The following is a 19,132-nucleotide window of genomic DNA, read 5'->3' as shown; positions in this document are numbered from 1 at the left end:
ACCGAGCTGCACCGAGCTGCACCGAGCGGTCCTCTGCCACCCAAGTTGGTGCAAGTGCACTCTACAAGGTCAGCAGGCCTGGTGACAATGACCCGAGGGTCCACAGTGCCTGAGCAGCACATGCTCCTGGACGCCCTGTGATTGGCTTTTCTGGGGCTCCTTGGGACACAGCCCAGGCCTCAGATGCCCTCTACGGACCCCACAGAATGGGTCTGTGGTGGGAAAGTGTGAAATGGAAATGGTAAATTAGCCCCGGGGCCTCTCTGCTGGACGGTCGCTCAGGGACTCACTGTACCACCCACACACAGCCCGGGTATGCTGGGCCCAGTGACCAGAGATACACGTACATGGACCTGCCTACGGGGAGCCCCACAGGGTTGGAGAGGCTACCCCCCAAAAGAGGGAACAGCCCCCGAGATGCCTCCTGGAATGAGGGCTGTGAGGATGCAGAGGACGTCGGGGTCCTTCCTTCAGGGGGCACTAGAGCCCCCTCCTCCTCTCCCCGCCCCTCCGAGCACTGCGGCTACCTTGATGCCTGCGTTGCGCAGCGTCTCCAGCGTGGGCCGCACGTCCGCCTGCAGCTGGTCCTCCACGCCCGTCAGGCACAGCAGCTCCATCTCCATCTCCAGGCTCTCAATCACCGTGGCAACTTTGAGGGAGCGGTCGTGCACACTCAGCTTGGCCTGGACGTAGCGGGCCTGGGGCACATGGTGATACATCCCACTCAGAGTGAGGAACCAGCCGGCCGCCTGGATCCTACCACACCCCAGCAGGAGGGCTGGCCTCGAGGGGGTCCAATAGGCTTCCGTCCTCCACCTGAGCCCATCTGTCCAGGGATGAAGGTGGACACACCACCCACCCCAGCCAGTGGTTCTCTTATTTTCCCCTTACCACGCTAGCAAAACCTGGGGAAAATGCCCTCGTGTGCCTCAAGTAGACACTTCTAACTGAAATGCAGATAGTCTTTGTCTACAGGACAGAACTCCTATTAAATAAAGGCTTACAAAGACATAAAACACAAAAAGACAGACCCACAAGGAGCTGCTTTGAGGGTAGGCGACCGCCTTCCCCCAAGATACGAGCCTGATGCCAGATACCAGGGACACAGCAGTGAGCAATGCACAAGCGATGGGGCAAATGCCAGTGTTTTTTTCCTAAAGCTGAAAGATGAACAAGGCCTCCCAATGGGTGTTTTAGTCCCAATTATCCAGAAGGCTACGGCACGCCAAGATCTTTCCCAATCGGGCACCAGGATACAGGCACAAACCAGTGACAAAGTCTTTGCCCTTAGAAAGGTTTTATTCCTGAGAGAAGATGGCCAAGATGAATATTTAAAAATTACAAACAAGGGCACTGAAGAGTCTAGCAACCCGTGCGATGCAGCAAGTTAAATCAGTGACAGACAGAAAGTGACGGGGTGAGGCTGTCCTAGGAAGGTGGTTTAGAAGGCTTCCCAGAGGGGCAGCACTAAGCTGAGCTTCAGACGCAACACAGGAGTGGACCGTGGAGCTGCATGGGGCGGGAGAGCCAGGCACAGAACAGCAGGGACCAAGGTCCCAAAACCACAGAGAAGCAAGGTGCTCAGCCAGAGGTCAAGATGGCCAGTGAGGGACGGACAAAAGGGGCAGCAGGAGGTGCACAGGGAGGCGGGGGGCTGCAGGCACACCGCCAGATCAGGAGCCACTCACCTCGAAGTCCTGGTACTGCTCCTCCGCAAGAGACTTCTTGGCCACCACGAGCACCCGCAGGCCCTCCCGGGCCATGTTGCCACACTGCAAAGCAGACGGGGTCAACGGGGAGCTGTGCAGAGGGGACTGCCCTGAGCCCCAGACTGTTGTACAGGACTGGACACAGAGGTGCACAGCACGTGTATTCCTCCCAAGGGCGCAGGGAAGAGAGCAGACCAGGAAGCTTTCCTGGAAGCTACAGTTCCCCAAGTCAAGGTCCACAGGGGGCTGCAGACACGAGCTTCCTCACACCGGCATGGGTGCGTCACCATTGAGATCAACTTGGTGAGGCTGCACTCACAAGCACGGAGCACAGGCTAGGCGGGAAACTGAACATCTGGTAAAACCAGGCTCATTTTCCAGATAACCATCATCTGCGACGGCTGCCAAGTGGCTCCTCCTGTATGATCCCCCAAAAAAATCAGGTGGCCAGGGAAGAACATTCCAAACATTGAACAATCAAGTGCAGCCTGGCCAGAACATGCACAGGCCCATGTGATTTGTCTGTCACCTGCCTGGTCACAGATGTTTGATCTGTAACCCTCGAATTGGACTATAATGTCACCAACAAATTCAAGTGTGCCTCCCTCCTGCTGCTGGCCAACGCCAACTGACCATGTCACAAACTGGAATAGGTGGCCTCCAGTGATGGCCGCTTCCTGAATTCATGGTCGTGCACAACCACCTGTCCCTTGAGTGTAGCCTGCTCCTACCAAGCGTCATGCCTAAGGACCAAGGGGCTGCCACAGCTGAGCCCAGGTTGCCCAGACGGTGACATCTGGCTTGCACATTTTGATCCTTCACCTGGACACTGACAAAGCCAGCTGCAAGGCCATGAGCTGCCCCATGACAAAGGGGCCCACACAGCAAAGGAGGGAGGGGGCCTCGGACATGGGCCCAAGCAACCTCAGAGTGGACACTGCCCAGCCGGGTCTTCAGAGGAGCAGCAGCCTGCAGGAGGCCTGGGCAGAGGGACACCCTGACTCTGCCTCATCGGGGCCTGAGCAGCACAACATGCACCGTGCAAGAGCAAAGGCTGCAGCCTCCCTGGCCACACTTCCTGCCTGCCACCTGCTCACCTCCTCCTCCAGCCAGTCATTGTACTGCACGATGCCAGCCATGACAACGTCAGCCCCCTTCATGTAGAACGTGATTTCTCCCGTGGACTCGTCCTGGGGAGGGAGGAGAGAGGCATGAACGCCTGCCTGCGAGGACCCCTCCCTCTGCCCTGCACCCGCTTCCCGTCTCAGACGAGGCTCCGAGAGTCGGCGGCAGACGCCGTTGTGTTTTCCCTTGGCTGAAGATAAAACGCACGAGGGGGCCTGGCTTCGGGGCAAAGGTCATGGAAAGCAGAAGAAAACTCAAAGCGTCTGGAAAGTTATTTGATGATAAGAGCAAGATCAAAAAGTGTTATGCTATTTGTTTTTTAGAGTCATCACTTTTCCAGATGGAAAGGACACCAAAAGTGTTAAAGACGATTTTAAATTTATACATCAGACTTCCAGCATCGCCAACTGCGGTCCAGGGCAGAGGAGAGATGATGCCCCGACCGGCACGTCTCAGCCTCTCCACAGGAAGATAGCTGGTCCCCTGTGGGTCCCCGCAGAGTGGCCTCCCAGCATCACTCTACGACACACAGTCACAGCCTCCCTGTGACAACAGAAATGGTCTCCGGACAGCTGAGACACGGTGATTTCAATCATCCAGACCCTGATGTCGGAGGACTTGCCCCAGAGCAGGTGACACCCACAGAAAGTGCTCCTCCACCCTGATGGGGTGAGGGTCACTCCCTAAATCCCAGGATCATGTTGTGTTATGGAGAACAAGTCTCCGCCCAGGGTTGGTGACCCTGGCCCCACCCAGGTTGGCCTCCAGGGGACATCTCATGATGTCAGATGACATCTGTGGCCATCATAAGGCTGAGGGTGAACTACAGGCATGTGAGGGAGACAGGTCAGGGGTGCTCCAAATACCCTCCAGTGCCCAGGATGGCCCCAAAGCCAACAATTCGCCCAGCCCCACACATCCACCCCACCAAGGCTGGGAAATCTGGCTTGGAGGAATGAGGCTGGACGGCCGTGCTCAGCCCTCTCCTGGAAGATTTCAGACACGAGGAGGCAAGCGGCTATGGGGACGGGCAAGGAGCCTGCCAGCACCATGACACCTCGTGCCTACACTGTGCTACCTGGAAAAGCCCCAAACCAACGCCTACAAGGTGTGCAATGAACCTCCCATGGCTCATCTGCAGTACAGCCTCCTCTTTCAAAATGCCTTTCAAGCAGCCCCTAGCCTGGGGCAGCCTTTCAGAAGGACACACAAACTCATGAAAACACCCCCAGGCCAGCAAGAAAAGGGGCGCCTGCATTTTCAAAGCTCAACCGCACCTTGAAGAAGAGCCTCTGTGCAGTTTATGACTGGGGCCAAAGACAGCACTGTCTGACCGGAAAAGCACTGGAGTTTTTGTTTTTTTCCTTTCCCTTTCACCCACATGATGCTCAGCAACAGGGGTGCAGGAAACAACACCCCCCAGCCCCAGCTTCCTCTGCTACAGAAAGGGCCCAGCAAGCAGAGACTCTGTCCAGTATAAATACTGCATCAACTGTCTCCTCCCATGACTCATTTCCTCTCCCCAGCCCAGTTCAACCCGAGTTTACTTCGTTCCCACATTACGGTGAGGTGACGCTCAAATCTGCAGAGAGTGGCTCACTGTGTTGCACAGTCACGGGGCCTCATCTCGTCCGCTGTGGTCTGAGTCTGGCTCCAGCTCAAAGGCTCTGTTTACTCAGCGGCAATGGTCCGATCTCCACCAGCAAAGCCAGGTAGGCAGAACATCTTGTACACACCAGACATTCAGCAGGGTGACACGGTCTTCCTTCGGAGGGACGAGCGCACAAGGCCCGAGAAACTGGCTCCTCTACCCTCACCTGACTGCTCAGGAGATGAGACAGAGACTCTGGGGAGTCCAGCATGGCAGCTGCGAGAAGCAGCTGGCAGGTATTTGGCAAGAGCGGACACCTGTTTACAAGGCTGGACGATGGTAGAACTGTTAACTGGACACAGCTGCAAAACCTGGTCAAGAGCAGGCTAATAACTGACCCACAGCTTCCTCACGGGAGGTAACAGGAGTGTCTGCACACAGCAGGTGTCCCCCATGACTCCCTGGAACAGGGCATCTCAGCCTCAGTGCACGTGATATGCGGGGCAGACCACTGCTGCCACGGAGTTGCCCGAGTGCTACAGGGAGCTGAGTGGCACCCTCGGCCAGAAGCACCTATCCACTGCACACCCTGCCTGGGGCCAGGACAACCGCGAATGTCTCCAGACACCGTCAAACTCCCCCAGGCTGGGACTCGCTTGCCAGGGGAAGGTGCCAAGAGATCCCAGAGTCCAGAACTAACCCCAAAGCCCCAGCACTGACTTCTGGTCACCCAGAATAATAAAGACATAGATAGAGAACTGAGAACACTCAGCAAAACAATAGGTGTTTCATTCAAGACAGCCTAGAGGATGGCTGTTCACAGCAACCTAATTTAGTGGTGAAAATGAGATGCCAGGCAGGTGGCACCTGCCGGCAATTCCAACTACTCAGGAGGTCGAGGCACGAGCCGATGAAGGCCAGTGTGAGCAATTTAGCAAGTCCTTGGGTCAAAAAATAAGGACTGGGGATGTAACAGTGGCAGAGCTCTTGCCTGGCATGGGTGAGGCCTTGGGCTCGCTTCCCCCTGCTGGGAGAGGGGGAGAAGGAGCGGGAGGACCTGGACATCCTTCAAAAGAAGCTGACCGGAACAGTGGTGCACTGTTCTTCAATAAAACACCCTGCACACATTAAATTACACACACACACACACACACACACACACACACACCCATACCTGTCCATGAGGGAAGGAATGCATATATAAAGTTCAACCAATTTTACAAGAATGTGTGTAGATGTAGGTGTTTTTCTAAGCACTGCTATGCCCTTAGTAAAAGACTGAAAGACAAACCTCTGACGAAGTAAAGTAGTTGTCTCCAGGTTGCAAAATGGGGATGAGCAGTCATCATTCCCTTTATGTATTATTCAAAAACCTGTGAGAGGGCTGACTGTTAAAATAACTGGTACTGGGAGCGGTGGCGCACACCTGTCCTCTCAGCACTCAGGAGGCTGAGGCAGGAGGATTGGCACAGGTCAGAGGCCAGTCTGGGCTACACAGTGAGTTCAACGCCAGCTTGAACTGCACAGAGAGACCCTGTCTCAAAAAAAATCAAGTTGCAAGAGGAGGTGGTATCTTTTGAGGAAAAGTGAACTTGTGCATTCGACAGCCAAGGGCCCTGCTGCCGCTGGGGGAGGACACGTAGCCCTTCTCCTAACACACATGGGTACTCTCCAAGCCCATGACAGGCGACGTGGACAGCTCGCTTATCCTGGAGATTGACGAAGACGATGATGATTCAACCCTCCAATGATCTCAGCAGAGCCCACAGCCCTACAACTTGAAAAAACAAAGGCTGGAACAAAGGGTCACTCTGTGGGAGACACTGATGTGCCCTCTCCAGGGAAGCCCCCACCCACAGGATCCATGCTGCTGGATGAGCCTGGCTTCAGATGTGTGCTCAAGATACAGATGAGCAACCCCAAGCCGGGCCAGGGTGGACCCGTGGGAAAAGCCGCAGCTGCGCGGGAAGAAAAGCTCCCTCCCCTTGGGGAAGCTGCCAAGGACACACATCCTACAGCATCCGACAGCGCCTCCTGGCCATCAGGGAGCCACCACTCGGCTCCCTGGGGAGGAAGCCCCAAACGAGGACAGCCCCTGGGTGTTCCTGTGCTTCATCACCTACAATTCTGACTGTCCCTGATAACACATTAAGACTAAAACCCAGGTTACACAATGGCTGCTTCCTGCTCACCCTCTCCCCTGAGGCCAGGGGGCAGGATGCTGACCCAGGAAGGGGCCCCCTGGAGTGACACCCGAGAGCAGCCTCCAGCTAAAGCCAGAGAGGAGTTATGCCCTTGGGCCAATCAAACCCCAGCAACAACAATGCTGCCCAGAAGTAGATCCTGCCCCAAGCCAGCCTCAAGGACATCAGTCCTGGCCAACCTGGTTCCAGTCTGTGATGGACCCTGACCGAAGCCAGAGGACCAGCTGAGCTGCAGCCAGATTCCCAGCACACAGGACCTGGCAGAAAATAAGATACTACTCTTCTAAGCCTCTGCAGGGCAATCTGCTACACAGCAGCACGAATGGCACACTGCCCCAACATGAGCGCGGCTGACCCATGAGCTTTTCCGCTTCCTCTGCTCACAGCCCAACCCAGGTCCTAGCGCCTCCGGGAGAGGCAGAGGCACCAGGAGCCACGCAGCTGGGGCCCAATCCCCAGGCCTCCATTCCAGCGGGTGAACTTGGGCAGCTACATCTCCGTGTCAACAGACACTGCGCCTGCCAGGCTGGGTTAGGGTGAGAAAGAACCAGTCTGTGCCAATCACTCAGCCACCAGCACACCAGGAGCCCCGTGCAGCTGTCACCACCATACTCACAGCTGCTCCCGCTCCTGTATCTCATCCAGTGCAAGTCCCTAGCGGTCCCGGGCAATATGACCACAAAGTAAGAGACTAAGAAGGCGGCTGCTGAACGTCTAGGAGGGCCAGAAAAAGCTGTTTTATTTGAATATCCTTGGCCAGGTCTGTTCTGTCTAGGCAGACACGTGAACTCTAGTGGCTTGGGAGGCTGAGGCAGGAAGATTACAAATGTAAGCCCAACCTGGGGGACTCAGCAACTTAGTACGACCTTGTCTCAAAATTAAAAAATAAAAAGCTCAATGTGGAAGCACTGAGTTAAATTCCCAAGGAGGGAGGGAACCTCAAAATCTCAAATCTAAACCAAACGGTTCGGCATGGGCTGGTTAGCCACCTGGGCCTGGCCAACCTCCTTTCTGCTCTGGCGTTACACTCCCTTGCTGACCTGGGCAGCAGACGCTGCAGCTGGGAGGGCAGGAAGCACGCAGGCTGCGAGCTAGGGGGTTGGGGGGGGACTCACCCGCACAATGATGCCCATGCGCTTGCTCTCGTAAGTGAAGGGGAAGATCTGCAGGATGGTGAAGTTCAGGATCTGGTCGCCAGGGGTCCTCAGCTGCACAGAAGACTGGTCTCGGCCCACCAGGGTCAGGCCCACGCTCTCCGTCCACTGGACCAGGGCCACCTACAAGGAACACAGGGCTTCTGGTCAATCAGGCGGGGGTGGGTGGGGCAGAGGCAGGACAGCAGGCGTCACTGTCCAGGACAGTGAGGATGTGGGCCAAGAGGCTGCAGAGCCACTGTCACAGCACCCGTGCCTGAGGCCCTGTCGGGTGCTGCTGCCCATGGCACAGCCCCTCCCGGTGCTCCTTCAGGCTTACACGCACCCGGATGGGTTCTTGACTGAGTGGTTCTGTCCCCAAGCAATGTGACTGATGGGGGTCACAACTGGGGGACGAGCTGCCCCTGGGATCCTGTGGCCACGGCCACAGAGGTTTCAAGCAACATCAGCAGTGCACGGGTCACCCGCACCAGTATCCAGCAGCAGCCAGCGGTGCCCAGGTGGGGAAGTGCGGTCTACGCTGGCGAGGGAACCAAGACTCAGAAAGTGAACAAAGAGGGGGAGGGGGTGGCACTGGGCAGGGACAGAGACCAGGCGAGGGCTCCGTCCCACACGACACTCGCCTCCTCTGGGGCTCAGTGGGATCTGGCCCCAGCCTCAGCCAGGCCCACCACGGTGCGGGTCAGAGGCAGGGTGTCCCAAACACCACAAGATGGCCCAGCCTGATCAGGTGATGGGAGAGGGCCAGGTGGGGACTGTGGTGGGGGCTGCCATGCAAGAGGGGAGGAGGGTGCCCTGCAGGAACGCAGCTAGCCCAGGGTGGCCAGAGCACCCAGTTTCTCAATAAAAGCTGGACATCTGGAACAGTCCCTGAGATCTCCCAGCTTTTCAGCTACGCAATCCATTGGCCCAATCTCCAAAGTCCACGGAGAAATAAAAGATGTCTGCAGAGGACAGGCCTAGGTCTCCAGAAACAGAAGGAAATGGCACAGCAAAGTGGGGAGTGGGGCGGGGAGGTGCAGAAGGGCACAGGCGCACATCCCCACGTCCCCTTCACCCCACTGCACAGGAAGGAGGCACTGGCAGACGGGTACAGAGCGTCCGGGTCCTGAGGGCTGCACTGTGGCAGGGTCGCCCTCCCAACTCCTCAGAGACAGGAAAGAGGAGCTCTCTGTGGCAGATGGAGAATCTGAGATTCTAGTGGCACTCTGTGGTGCACACCTGTAATCCCAGCACTCTGGGATGCTGAGGCAGGAGAATCTAAAGTTCCAGCCCAGTCTGGACAATTTAATGACTCAGCAAAATCCTGATTCAAAATTCTAAAAAAATGTTTAAAGGCTGCAGATAGAGCTCCTTGTGAAGGCCTTGGGCTCAGTCCCCAGCGGGTGGGGATGGGGAGGAAATGAAGAGAAACAGTCCACGACGTGGCAGGGACATGGCTCTCGGCTGGCAGCTGTGATGAGCTGAGACAGGACCAACCTCTGAACCTGCAGGGCAGTGTCAGATGCCCCCCATGCCATGGCCTGCTCCAGGTGTGCGTGTGGTCAGCATGCCCCTAGCAGGGGCCACCTCGACCCACTATCACCATTAACACTGATGGGAAGTGGAGCAGGCCAAAGAGTGGTCCCCAAAGGCACCCACATCCTGATCCCGGGTCAGGCTCCCTGCCGTGACAAAACAGACTTGCAGAAGGGACTAAGCACACAGATCTTTAAGGGGAGACTGTCCTGGACATTCCAGGCATCTCAATGGGACCACACAAGTCCTCAGAATGCAGTGGCCAGAGAGAGAACCAAGATAGAACAAGGAAGGGCCCGTGGAATGCGGCAGCCTGCAGGAGCTGGAGAGGGAGGGACGCAGATGTCCCCAGGGAGTGCAGCCCTGCCTAGAGTCTGATGCTATCTCAACCTGTGACCTGCACAACTGGGAGATGATCATTTCACCTCATTTTTGAACATCAGATACCTGGTAATTTGCTACTGCAGCAACAGGAAACCAACACGGGCAGTTTCCCACTTTTAATGGAATAAGCTGGCTCTTTACCCCTGATCGAAATCCACGCATGCTGTATCTAAAACAGATGCAGGAAAGCAGAAGGGTGACCTGCCGTTTACTCATTATGAAGCTTAACCTCAGCGGGTGTGGGCTGGGGGCTCGGGCAATGCTGCGCGGGGCTCCACTGGAAATGCAACACCCTGGGCCGAGTGGGAAGCGCATTCACTGCCCCAACCTACTGACCGCTCCAGCTCAGCCTGCAGTGCACTGCGGAGTGCGGTCACCTCCTCTCTCGCCACGCCCAGAGCTGACTGGGAGACTCGGCCCTGGCACTGCCCTGCAATGCCGAGGACTGGATGCGTATCACTGGCCCCAGGAAAGACCAAAGCTCCAAATTCAAATCACAAGCTCTACTCAACACATGCTGTCTTACAGCACTGTAAACCTGAAATATCCTAAGTGGAATCATCGTAAGGCAGGGGCCTTCCCTTTTTGCAAGCCTGACCTATTTCTAACAGTAGCTTTTGGATGGAAGGCGGTGCATGACTTAGCCAGGGATCCTACAGTGGTGTGTGCACCTCCGGCACCGCAAGCATCAGGGTTCGTCCTGAATTCCCACCAGGACTGCTCCGCAGAAGCCATGAAACGGCCCGCAGCCAGCTGCTCCCCAGCTCTTGGAACCCCTGAGTGTCACACTGGCTGTCCTGATGCTCCCCCAAGGAGGCATCAAGCTGGGGTTCATAATCAGGGTTCATCCAGCCAGCTCCTCTTCTGCTGGACTCCTCAAAACAAGTGGCTCCCAGTAGGTACTTCTCATCTCTTCCTGCTCGGCACATGTTAGCTTTGTCACCCTCAGCTGGCTCTGCTCAGATCCCTACTCACAGCACGTGTGGCTGAGAGCAGCTGAGTTCGCATTAGCAAGAAGCTCCTTTCAACACTGTCCCCTGCTTTCACGCATGCTCATGCGATGAGTCGGCCAGGAGCAGGTAGCCAGCAGGCACTGTCATACTGACCCCTGCCTTTCAAACAAGAAGGACGTGATGCTCCCTACAGGTCTTCCCAAGTCTTTGAAAACTCATTCTTTACGAATTTGTTCAACGAAATGCTTCTGTGCTATGGAATGAAACGTTTGTGGACCCCCCTCATGTGTTGAAAGGTAACCGCCAATGTGACGGCACCAGGGAAGTGATTACAACGGGAGGGAGCCTGTAAAGGAGACAGCAGGCAGCTTCTGTGCCCTCTGCCCCGCGAGGCACAGGAAAGACAGTCTGCTGCAGGCCACAGAGCAGGGCCTCGAACTGGCATTTCCGGCCTCCAGAACCGTGAGAATTAGGGTTCCACTGTTTCTCAGCCACACAATCTGTGGCCTGCTGTTACAGCAGCCCTGAATGGTTGAAGACACTGATGTGCACTCTGGCCTGTTGTCAGATGCTTTCTTTTTAAGTTTAAAATTAAAAGCAATAAAGAGCTATAAAAAAGCTTGGGTATGGGGCTGGGGATTTAGCTCAGCGGCATAAGCGCCTGCCTTGCAAGCAGGCAGTCGTGAGTTCGATCCCCGGTACCGATAAAAAAGGGAAAAGACCACAAAAAAAAAAAAAAAAAAAAAAGCTTGGGTATCTACAAAAAGTGCTTATGGAGTAATACCTCTGACAAGAAATACTTCTGGCTTTCCATATCAGATTTTAAAAATTTACTTAGTGACACTGGGGGTTGAACCCAGCACCTTTGCACTGAGCTACATTCTCAGCCTACCCCATTTTAATTTTGAGATACATTCCCAGCCCCACCACCACCACTTTTTTGTTTTAATTTTTGAGACAAAGGTCTTGCTAAGTCCCCGAGTTCCTCAGGCTGGGTTGGAACTTTGAATCTTCCTGCCTCAGTCTCCCAGAGTGCTGCGATTATTATAGGCATGAGCCCCAATGCCCAACACCACTGGAATATTTTAACATGTCCATGCATTTCCTTTGCCTTTTAAGCAAATTAAGCATCCTGACACCAGCTGAAGATATTGTAGCTAGTGATACACAAGCTAAAAAGTCTAAGTTTACATCATTGTCCACACACCTATTTAGCAATGAAGAAAAGAATTATTCTTTGGATGCTTTCAAATATCACTGAAAGTCTCTTTCTTTCAGTGGCTGCCACATCACTTTTTAAAGTCCTGTTTAATTAGCCTGAAAAGATCTGAAAATCCTGTGACTCGGGGCTTCTGAAAGCTGTGCTGAGCGCCAGCGACTGCTCTGAACTTTAATGGAGAAAGAACCTGGAACCGGGAGCCAAACAGGCTTTGCAGAGCTGGAGGCCACATCGGCCTTGGGCCTGCAGATCTGCAACACTCAGAACTGACATCCCCGAGGAAGAGTGGCCCATGCCTGTTCTGACTTCACACTCATAATCAGCTTCTTCCCACAGCAAAGCTCCGGGCAGTGGAGTTAGGAACCCGGAAGCCTCCCTCCGGCTCTCGCACCCTGTAATACCTACAGCAGCCTCATGGGTCTCCACGGGGCAGACTCCACGGAGATGAGCACTCCGGGCCTTCTGCTCCCCCACACATTCCTGGGCTTCAATATAGCTGGGACAAACAGAACACATAAAGTCCCGGGGCCCACCAAGGGTCAGTGTGGGTGCTCAGCAGAATGGGGTGCTCAAACACTTGAGAGCAAAGGGATAATTGCATCTTTCCCAAACAAGATACTATGAATCAGGCTCGCTCTTGCAGGCGTCCTGAGCTTTGGGTAAGGCATCGCTCCGTGGTGAAGGACTTCGGGGTCTCAAACCCCACTGTCTTAGCCTGAGTCAGGGTTTTGCGGGCTGCAGAACAGAAGAACCCAGGGTCCCAGCAGCAGTGGAAACAGAAGCCTTGTTAAGCTGAACAAATGCAGGAGACATGAGTGGGACTGAATGGGAACAAAGCCAGGCAAGAGGCGCGGTGGTCAGGGGTCCCCGAGAGCTCCCTCCCAAGGCCAAGCTGAAGCACGCGGGCCAGAAGCCCCCATGAAAGAGCTTTTTCATCTGGGGAGCGTAGTAATAAACCATCCTTGCCAAGCTTTAATAACTTCCCTTTGTACCTGGGATGGTGGGTTTGGGAAACCGACCAGAGCACAAACAGTAGTGTGCGTCCTTGGCGAAAGCAGGAGATAGACTCAGCCCAACGGCACGATCCGGGGCCACGGGTCCGACATCTGACTCCAGGCTCTTCGCTGGCCTTCGGTAAGATAAACCCCCAGACCCACACAGAGGAGCCGGCCGGTCCCAAACGAGCCTTGCAAGGTTATAAATCTACCCGCCGACCCAAGGTTTCCTTTCCTTAATAAGGAAATACATTCACTAACACACGGGAGGGGGCGGGCATGTAGGAGCCAAGGGTAAACTGAGGCAGCAGCTCCCCCCAGCTGAGGCAGCTTGGTCAGCACTACCACATAGACATTCGGCCCATTCTGGATCTGACCTTTTGCAAGAGAAGCTGATTTTTATAGAAAAGTAAATGATTTTTAAAAACCTATTGTTTCAAAAACATGTTAACACAGCATGCAACAAAGAAGTCATATTACATGTTACATTCAGGAACCAGTGGTAAGAGAGTGCCAAAGGCCCCTCCTGCTGTTTCTTGACCTCTCACTGCCTACTGCTTAACTCCAATAAGTAAAACTCAGAACAAAACACGACCACAAATGTTTAATAGTTTAAAAATGACAGTTCACTTAACTCTACGGGACAAAACTTTTGCAGAACGGCCCACAAAGGAGCTGACACGAAGAGGGGCTCATCCAACCGTTTTCTGCAAAGTCTGTAAAACACTTTCTGGTTCTGCCTCAAATATGCCCCGCTCCCTTCTAAATGGACAAAATCCTGCCCCAAGATTCTACACCTCTGTGGTTAATAAATAACACTGATGGGGTTCCTCCCTGCCTGCAAAGTTCTTGACCTCTGACCTCTGACCTCACCCACGGGCTCCAGGAGCACAGCCCTGTGACAGCAGAGCCACCTCCCTCCTAGATCCTTCTGACTCCACACTCTTGAGCTCTGTGGTGACAGCTGAATACTGTCATTGTCCCTGAGCCTGAAGCTGAGGCTCAGGGGACAAGAAGGCATTCAGGGAACTATATACGCTTTATGTTCGCTGTGATGTGAAGGTGGGTCGGGAAAGACCACCCCATTGCTACAACAGGAACCCAAGACTGCCGCCCTCGGCCCAGCATGGGCTCGAGTTCCCCGTTCTTAAAATCGAGCTCAGCAGTAAGTTTCAGGAGGTGCAAAACAGGATACCAGGACCTCCTATTACACAGCCAGGTGTGCAGAGAGTTCATGCAGAAGGCAGCCAGGAGGGGAGACAAAGTAGGAGACTTCCTAAATGCCAGGCTTGGGAGACAGAGGGAATAGTGGCATATCTACCCATAATGCTGTGCAGCCATTAACGAGCTCCTGCTTACAGCTGGTCACACTGAAAAGCGTTGGTGTAATACACAACATGTGAACAAAGAGGCAGGACCCACAGGTGGAGGAGCCCTTGAGCAAAATGCTTGGGATCCACAAGTGTTCGGAACTTCAGACGCTGGAATATTTTATACATCCATAATGAAATACCAAGTTCAATATGGAGTCATTTACCTGTCGCATGGACACTCCAGGTCCTACGGGTAACTTCACTCAGTGTGGTCCGTGTGCCTTTGGTTGGACGGAGACCTAGCCTATCACATGACACCAGGTGTGGCGTTTTCTACTGGTGATGCCACGTTAGCACTCAGAAAGTTGTGGATTTTAAAGTACTTTGATACTCATATTTTGGGATTATGGAGGACCAAACTGTATTTGATATACTTGTGCAGAAGAAAGATAGGAAAAACATCAGCATGTCACTTGTGATTAGCGCTGAATTTGGGGATTATGGGAGGTTTTATTTTTAATGTGTATTCTCTTTACCTTTACTTATAAAGCTTGGGAAAAAACAAAAACCAGAAGGTGGGTCCAGACAGCTGTATCCTCACAGTGCTTTCCCTCTGTCCACACAGGACCGGCAGCCCTGAACCTGGCCACGGAGGCCAAGGCTGCTCTGTCCTGGGACCAGCACCCGCTCCCCCAGCCGCCTGCGTGGACTGTGCCGCGCTGCTGTGGGGCGCAGGAGAAGCACACCCACTCCTTCCTAAGTGATGAGTAGTTAGGCGAGGCTCGGAAGGCCAGCTTCCAGAGTGTGGCGGGAGAAGGCTTATTTTTACCAAGTGTAGAAGCTTCCCAAAATGGCAAAGAGGGGAGGAGAGGGGAGAGGGCAGGGCAGGGCAGGGCAGAGTTCCCCCAAGCTAGGAAGATACACAGTCTGTCAATACTAGCTCAGAACAGGGGCCCACAGGAACCAGAATTATCAGAGCAGTCAAGAATAATCCCAGGGCTGGGGATGTGGCTCGGTGGTAGAGCTCTTGCCTAGCAGGCACCAGGCCCTGGGATTGATCTCTAGCACCACAAAAAGGAAGGAAGGAAGAATGGCTGGGCAGACAAACGAAGACCACAGCCCTCAGAGGCTGCGACAGGAAGACCACTGTGAGTTCAAGGCCAGCCTGAGCTCCACAGCAAGACCCTGTCTCAGAAAAACAACAAAGAAAGAAAGAGTAACCAGAGACCGTGGGACTTCATCCAGTGTACCCCGAGCTCCCCCAACTCTGCAGCACTCCGTAAGTTTACGAGGCACTCTGCAGCCATCATCCCTCGGAAAGGGAAGGGGCATGGTGGGTGACAAGTCCAGCCCCCAGGCGTGGGCTGCCTGGCTTTACCAGCCACGTGACCTTGGGAGTGTGAGCCAGCTCACATTGCATCTGCAAAATGGGCACAGCCATGGTAACTGCTCTGTCAACACAGATCTGCTGCTGGAGCCTGGCCCAGAGCGGGTTCTCACTCCCGCCAGTGCGGCTGCCCTGGCCTCGCCCACCGGGTCCTCACTGAGGAGCTGTCGGAATCAGACCGCGTCACGCTAAGCACGGGCAGCGGGGGGAGGGGGGGGGGGCTGGTGCCACATGCTCTTCTCCATGGAAGTTGGCAGGAGCTTCCTGTCCCCGGATGTCCACTGAGGCCCACCCTCCACTGAGCTCACCGGTGCCCTGGGACTCTGGAAACTGATAGCCTTTCAAACAGTGGGTTAGGAAAAGCCACGTCCAAAACTACCTGCAAACTACTGAGATTTAATGGTGCATGTGTGTACACACGCACGCACAGTACCTGGGATGGATTCAGGGCTTCACACGTGCCAGGCAAGTATTCTCCCCCCGAAATACACACCTTGCCATTCTATTCCTGTTTTGAGACAGGGTCTCATTAAGTTGGCCAGGCTGGCTTCAAACTTGCAATCTTCCTGCCTCAGCCTCCAGAGTCCCTGGGATGACAGGCACCTGCCACTGTGCCCAGAATGCTTTAAGCATGGAATTACAGGCTTGCATCACCTGTATATAAACACACACACACACACATACGTGCACACGCCCGCACATCCAAACACATAAGTCCTACAGAATTATGAAAACTGTAATGACTTCCTAAAGGATGTTACTTCATTCGACCCACCCTCCTCCTTATTTAATGTAAGTACCATAGAATAAGTCTGTACTACACCTGCTTTTCATGTACACATAATAATCTGATGGTACATACTGTATATACAGACCTCTGGGAGCTGAGGCAGGCAAAGCAAAAGCTCAGGTCCACGTGGGACAAGTGATCGGGATCCTGTCTCAAGATAGAAAAACAAGTTTTTTTTAAGAGGCTGGGCCTGGAGCTCAGAACCGCTGAAAAGAACACTGGCACACACCCTAGACATAAGGGGAGCTGAGGGGCGGGGACCCGCCTGCCCAGCGTGGAGGGGCGCTTCTGCTCAGTCGGATGCAGCAGGTGGTGGAGGGCCCGCGCCCCAGGCTGTATTTGATAGCTGAATAAAGACACTTCCAGGCTTCCAAAGCAGAGTGTACACAGGAAACAAATTTAGGAAATCCTGCTCTCTGTTGCAGGAAATAAAGCCTACACCGCCTGGTGGAAATTATACCAGCTACTCCACGTGGGAGGAATAGTGGTTTCTACGTGAGCTGCATAAACTGACCTCGCCACAACTGGAGACAGCTTCTTGATACTGAATATCAAAGTCATGCCAGACAGGCCACGCCGAGCGGGATCCTTCAGGGAGTGGGAAACAGCGGCCCCCGAGAGCCCCAGCTTCAGCCCGAGTCAGTCTTCTGCACCGTGTGACGCTGTCTTACAGCGCACTGGTATTCTGCAGTATGAATCTGCTGTCACTCTTCAGAAGGTGATTTGGTAATAACACCAGCAGTGGTTACACTGAGTGGGCTAGCGTTTACTTTTTTTTGATCTACAGCTTCACGTCTTTTACTATGGATATGCAATAACTGTGTAATAAATAACAGTTATAAAATATGCACACACACACAAACCAATTAGCAACAGTGGCCTCTATGATCACACTGAAGCCAAAAGGAAAATACCTCGTTTGGTTTTTTTCAATCATGACTTAGACTGTAGAAAAAAAGGGGAATCTGTAACCAACCACAACTAATGGACATGAGAGATAAAGCCCTATTCTCGTTGAGAAAAGGCAGCACAGAACATTCTGTGAAAGATTTACCCTCCTGGAAAAACCTCTGCACAGCCTTAAAGCAAACATTCCAAGACTGGAGGGAAGAGAGAATCAGGGACAAACAGGACAGAGATGGGGTTCGGGAGCTACTGATCAGGAGCGGAACAGGACTGGCCAGCTCGCCGACACCTGAAACTGGCTGTGGCTCAAACCCCGCCCTGGCCCACAGCTACCAAGGTGAGGGGCCTCCCTCTCATCTGAAATGCCTCGGTACCCAGCTCCCACTCCCAAAGGAAAACCAAGCTGCACATGGCAAACCGGATGGACCACAGGAAGAGGAAATGACCACTGCGTTATGGGACAGAGCCGCAGCCTCGCAGCCCCTGCCCGGCTCTCCCTGCACACAGCTCCCAGCTCAGCAGCTGGAGCTGGGCGATGCCCTTCACGTCTACAAAGCCTGGCTCAAGCATCGATGGTCACAGATGAACTGGGCCTCATGGCTTGATTCACCACAAGCACACCATGTAGGCCACAAGGAGGAGCCACCAGGGAGAAATTTTGCTGCCCCACGAAGTGAGGAAGAAGCAAGAGGCCAGGGTAGGAGGTGTCACAGTGTCCCTCCATCTGTGAGCGCTGGAAGAGGCTCTCGAGGCACTGCTCAGCCATGTCCACTGCAGGATCCAGGACACCTGCAATCAGTCAGCGCAGCCCTTCCCACGGAGAAGCCCCTCTTCCCAAAGCCAGAGGACACCAAAAACACCAGAATCCCAGTAACGCTGGCAGAGAGTACAAATTTTTTTTTTTTTAATTCTGGAAGCACTCTGGGAGTCTGTGACACAGCCTTAGAAACACTCCGTCCAATCGGACCTGGGATTCACTGCTGCCACTGAGGGCCTGGAGACGGCCTACGTAGAACCCCAGCCCCAGGGGCAAAAAGCAGGATGCAGCAGGGATCATAAGCACAGAGCCTCTATATTAAAGTCCCACTTAGCCATATGTCATAAAAGCTATTAGACGGCTTTGGGTCAGAATACTTTCGTAGCTTCGGGCCCTGAGGACAAACTCCAGGGTTCAAACCCTGGACCGGGAGCTCAATGGCAAGGCACAGCCAACGCCCTGGGTCACAGCCCAGCACCACACAAAAACCAGAACAGGACCCGGATTTCCCCCGCTCTTCCACACTGAGGAAGACCTGACTCTACAATCAGAACCGAGGTTTGCTGGGGAGGAGAGGGAAAACTGGACGGGAAAGCCCCAAAACGACAAGTGGAACACAGCCTCGCGTCTGAAGCACCCCGAAGCCAGGGGACAACGAACAGGACCCTGCTTTTATGCACCTGTCCCCCAGAATCACCTCGTCTGGGCTGGATGCCTGGTACACGCGACAGGAGTCCTCGTACTGCTTCTCGGCCTCGGCCTGGTCGGTCACGCCGTTGGACTCGTACACGGGGGTCACGTTGTGGCACAGCGCGATGGCCTTCACGGCTTCGTGCACGCGGCTGCTCATGGTCCGGCGGACCTTGGTGGTGACCGTGGGCCCCTTCTGAGCTGGTGGCTCCTGGGCCTGCTGCAGAGAGGAGACGTGAATCAGGACAGTGTGCAGAGAAAGCAGGGCCAGGGAGGAGCTGCAAACAGCCACGGAGAGCTCCTGTCCCCTCTACCGCTTCCCGCCACGGACTCCTGGTGTCCACAGTGAATACAGGACCAGGCAGGACATGTAATTTTTTGCGTCCCAATGTGAAAGAACACAGTTGGATGGATGCACGGATGAGGGTGGTTCTGCC

At 54.2% G+C, this 19,132-nt stretch overlaps 1 protein-coding gene across 4 annotated transcripts in view; it reads right to left on the bottom strand.

Annotated features, from left to right (window-relative positions):
• Atp9a (ATPase phospholipid transporting 9A (putative)) overlaps positions 1-19,132 on the bottom strand; it is a 123,078-nt gene that overhangs the window by 28,077 nt on the left and 75,869 nt on the right. For 3 of the 4 annotated variants that reach the window (XM_063248146.1, XM_063248149.1, XM_063248148.1), the window contains exons 14-18: positions 18,703-18,915; positions 7,745-7,906; positions 2,807-2,899; positions 1,689-1,772; positions 528-698 (exon numbers count right to left, since the gene is read on the bottom strand). In XM_063248146.1, the coding sequence (XP_063104216.1) occupies positions 528-698; positions 1,689-1,772; positions 2,807-2,899; positions 7,745-7,906; positions 18,703-18,915 (723 nt within the window). The remainder of the gene's footprint in view (positions 1-527; positions 699-1,688; positions 1,773-2,806; positions 2,900-7,744; positions 7,907-18,702; positions 18,916-19,132) is intronic. The other variant, XM_063248147.1, reaches the window with a different exon arrangement.

The sequence above is a fragment of the Cavia porcellus genome, unplaced genomic scaffold (assembly GCF_034190915.1).
Source record: "Cavia porcellus strain 051 isolate PalLab524CR breed Dunkin Hartley unplaced genomic scaffold, mCavPor4.1 scaffold_5, whole genome shotgun sequence".
NCBI lineage: Eukaryota > Metazoa > Chordata > Mammalia > Rodentia > Caviidae > Cavia > Cavia porcellus.
Note: the sequence above shows the minus strand (reverse complement) of the source record. Positions and strands in the feature narration are given on the sequence as shown.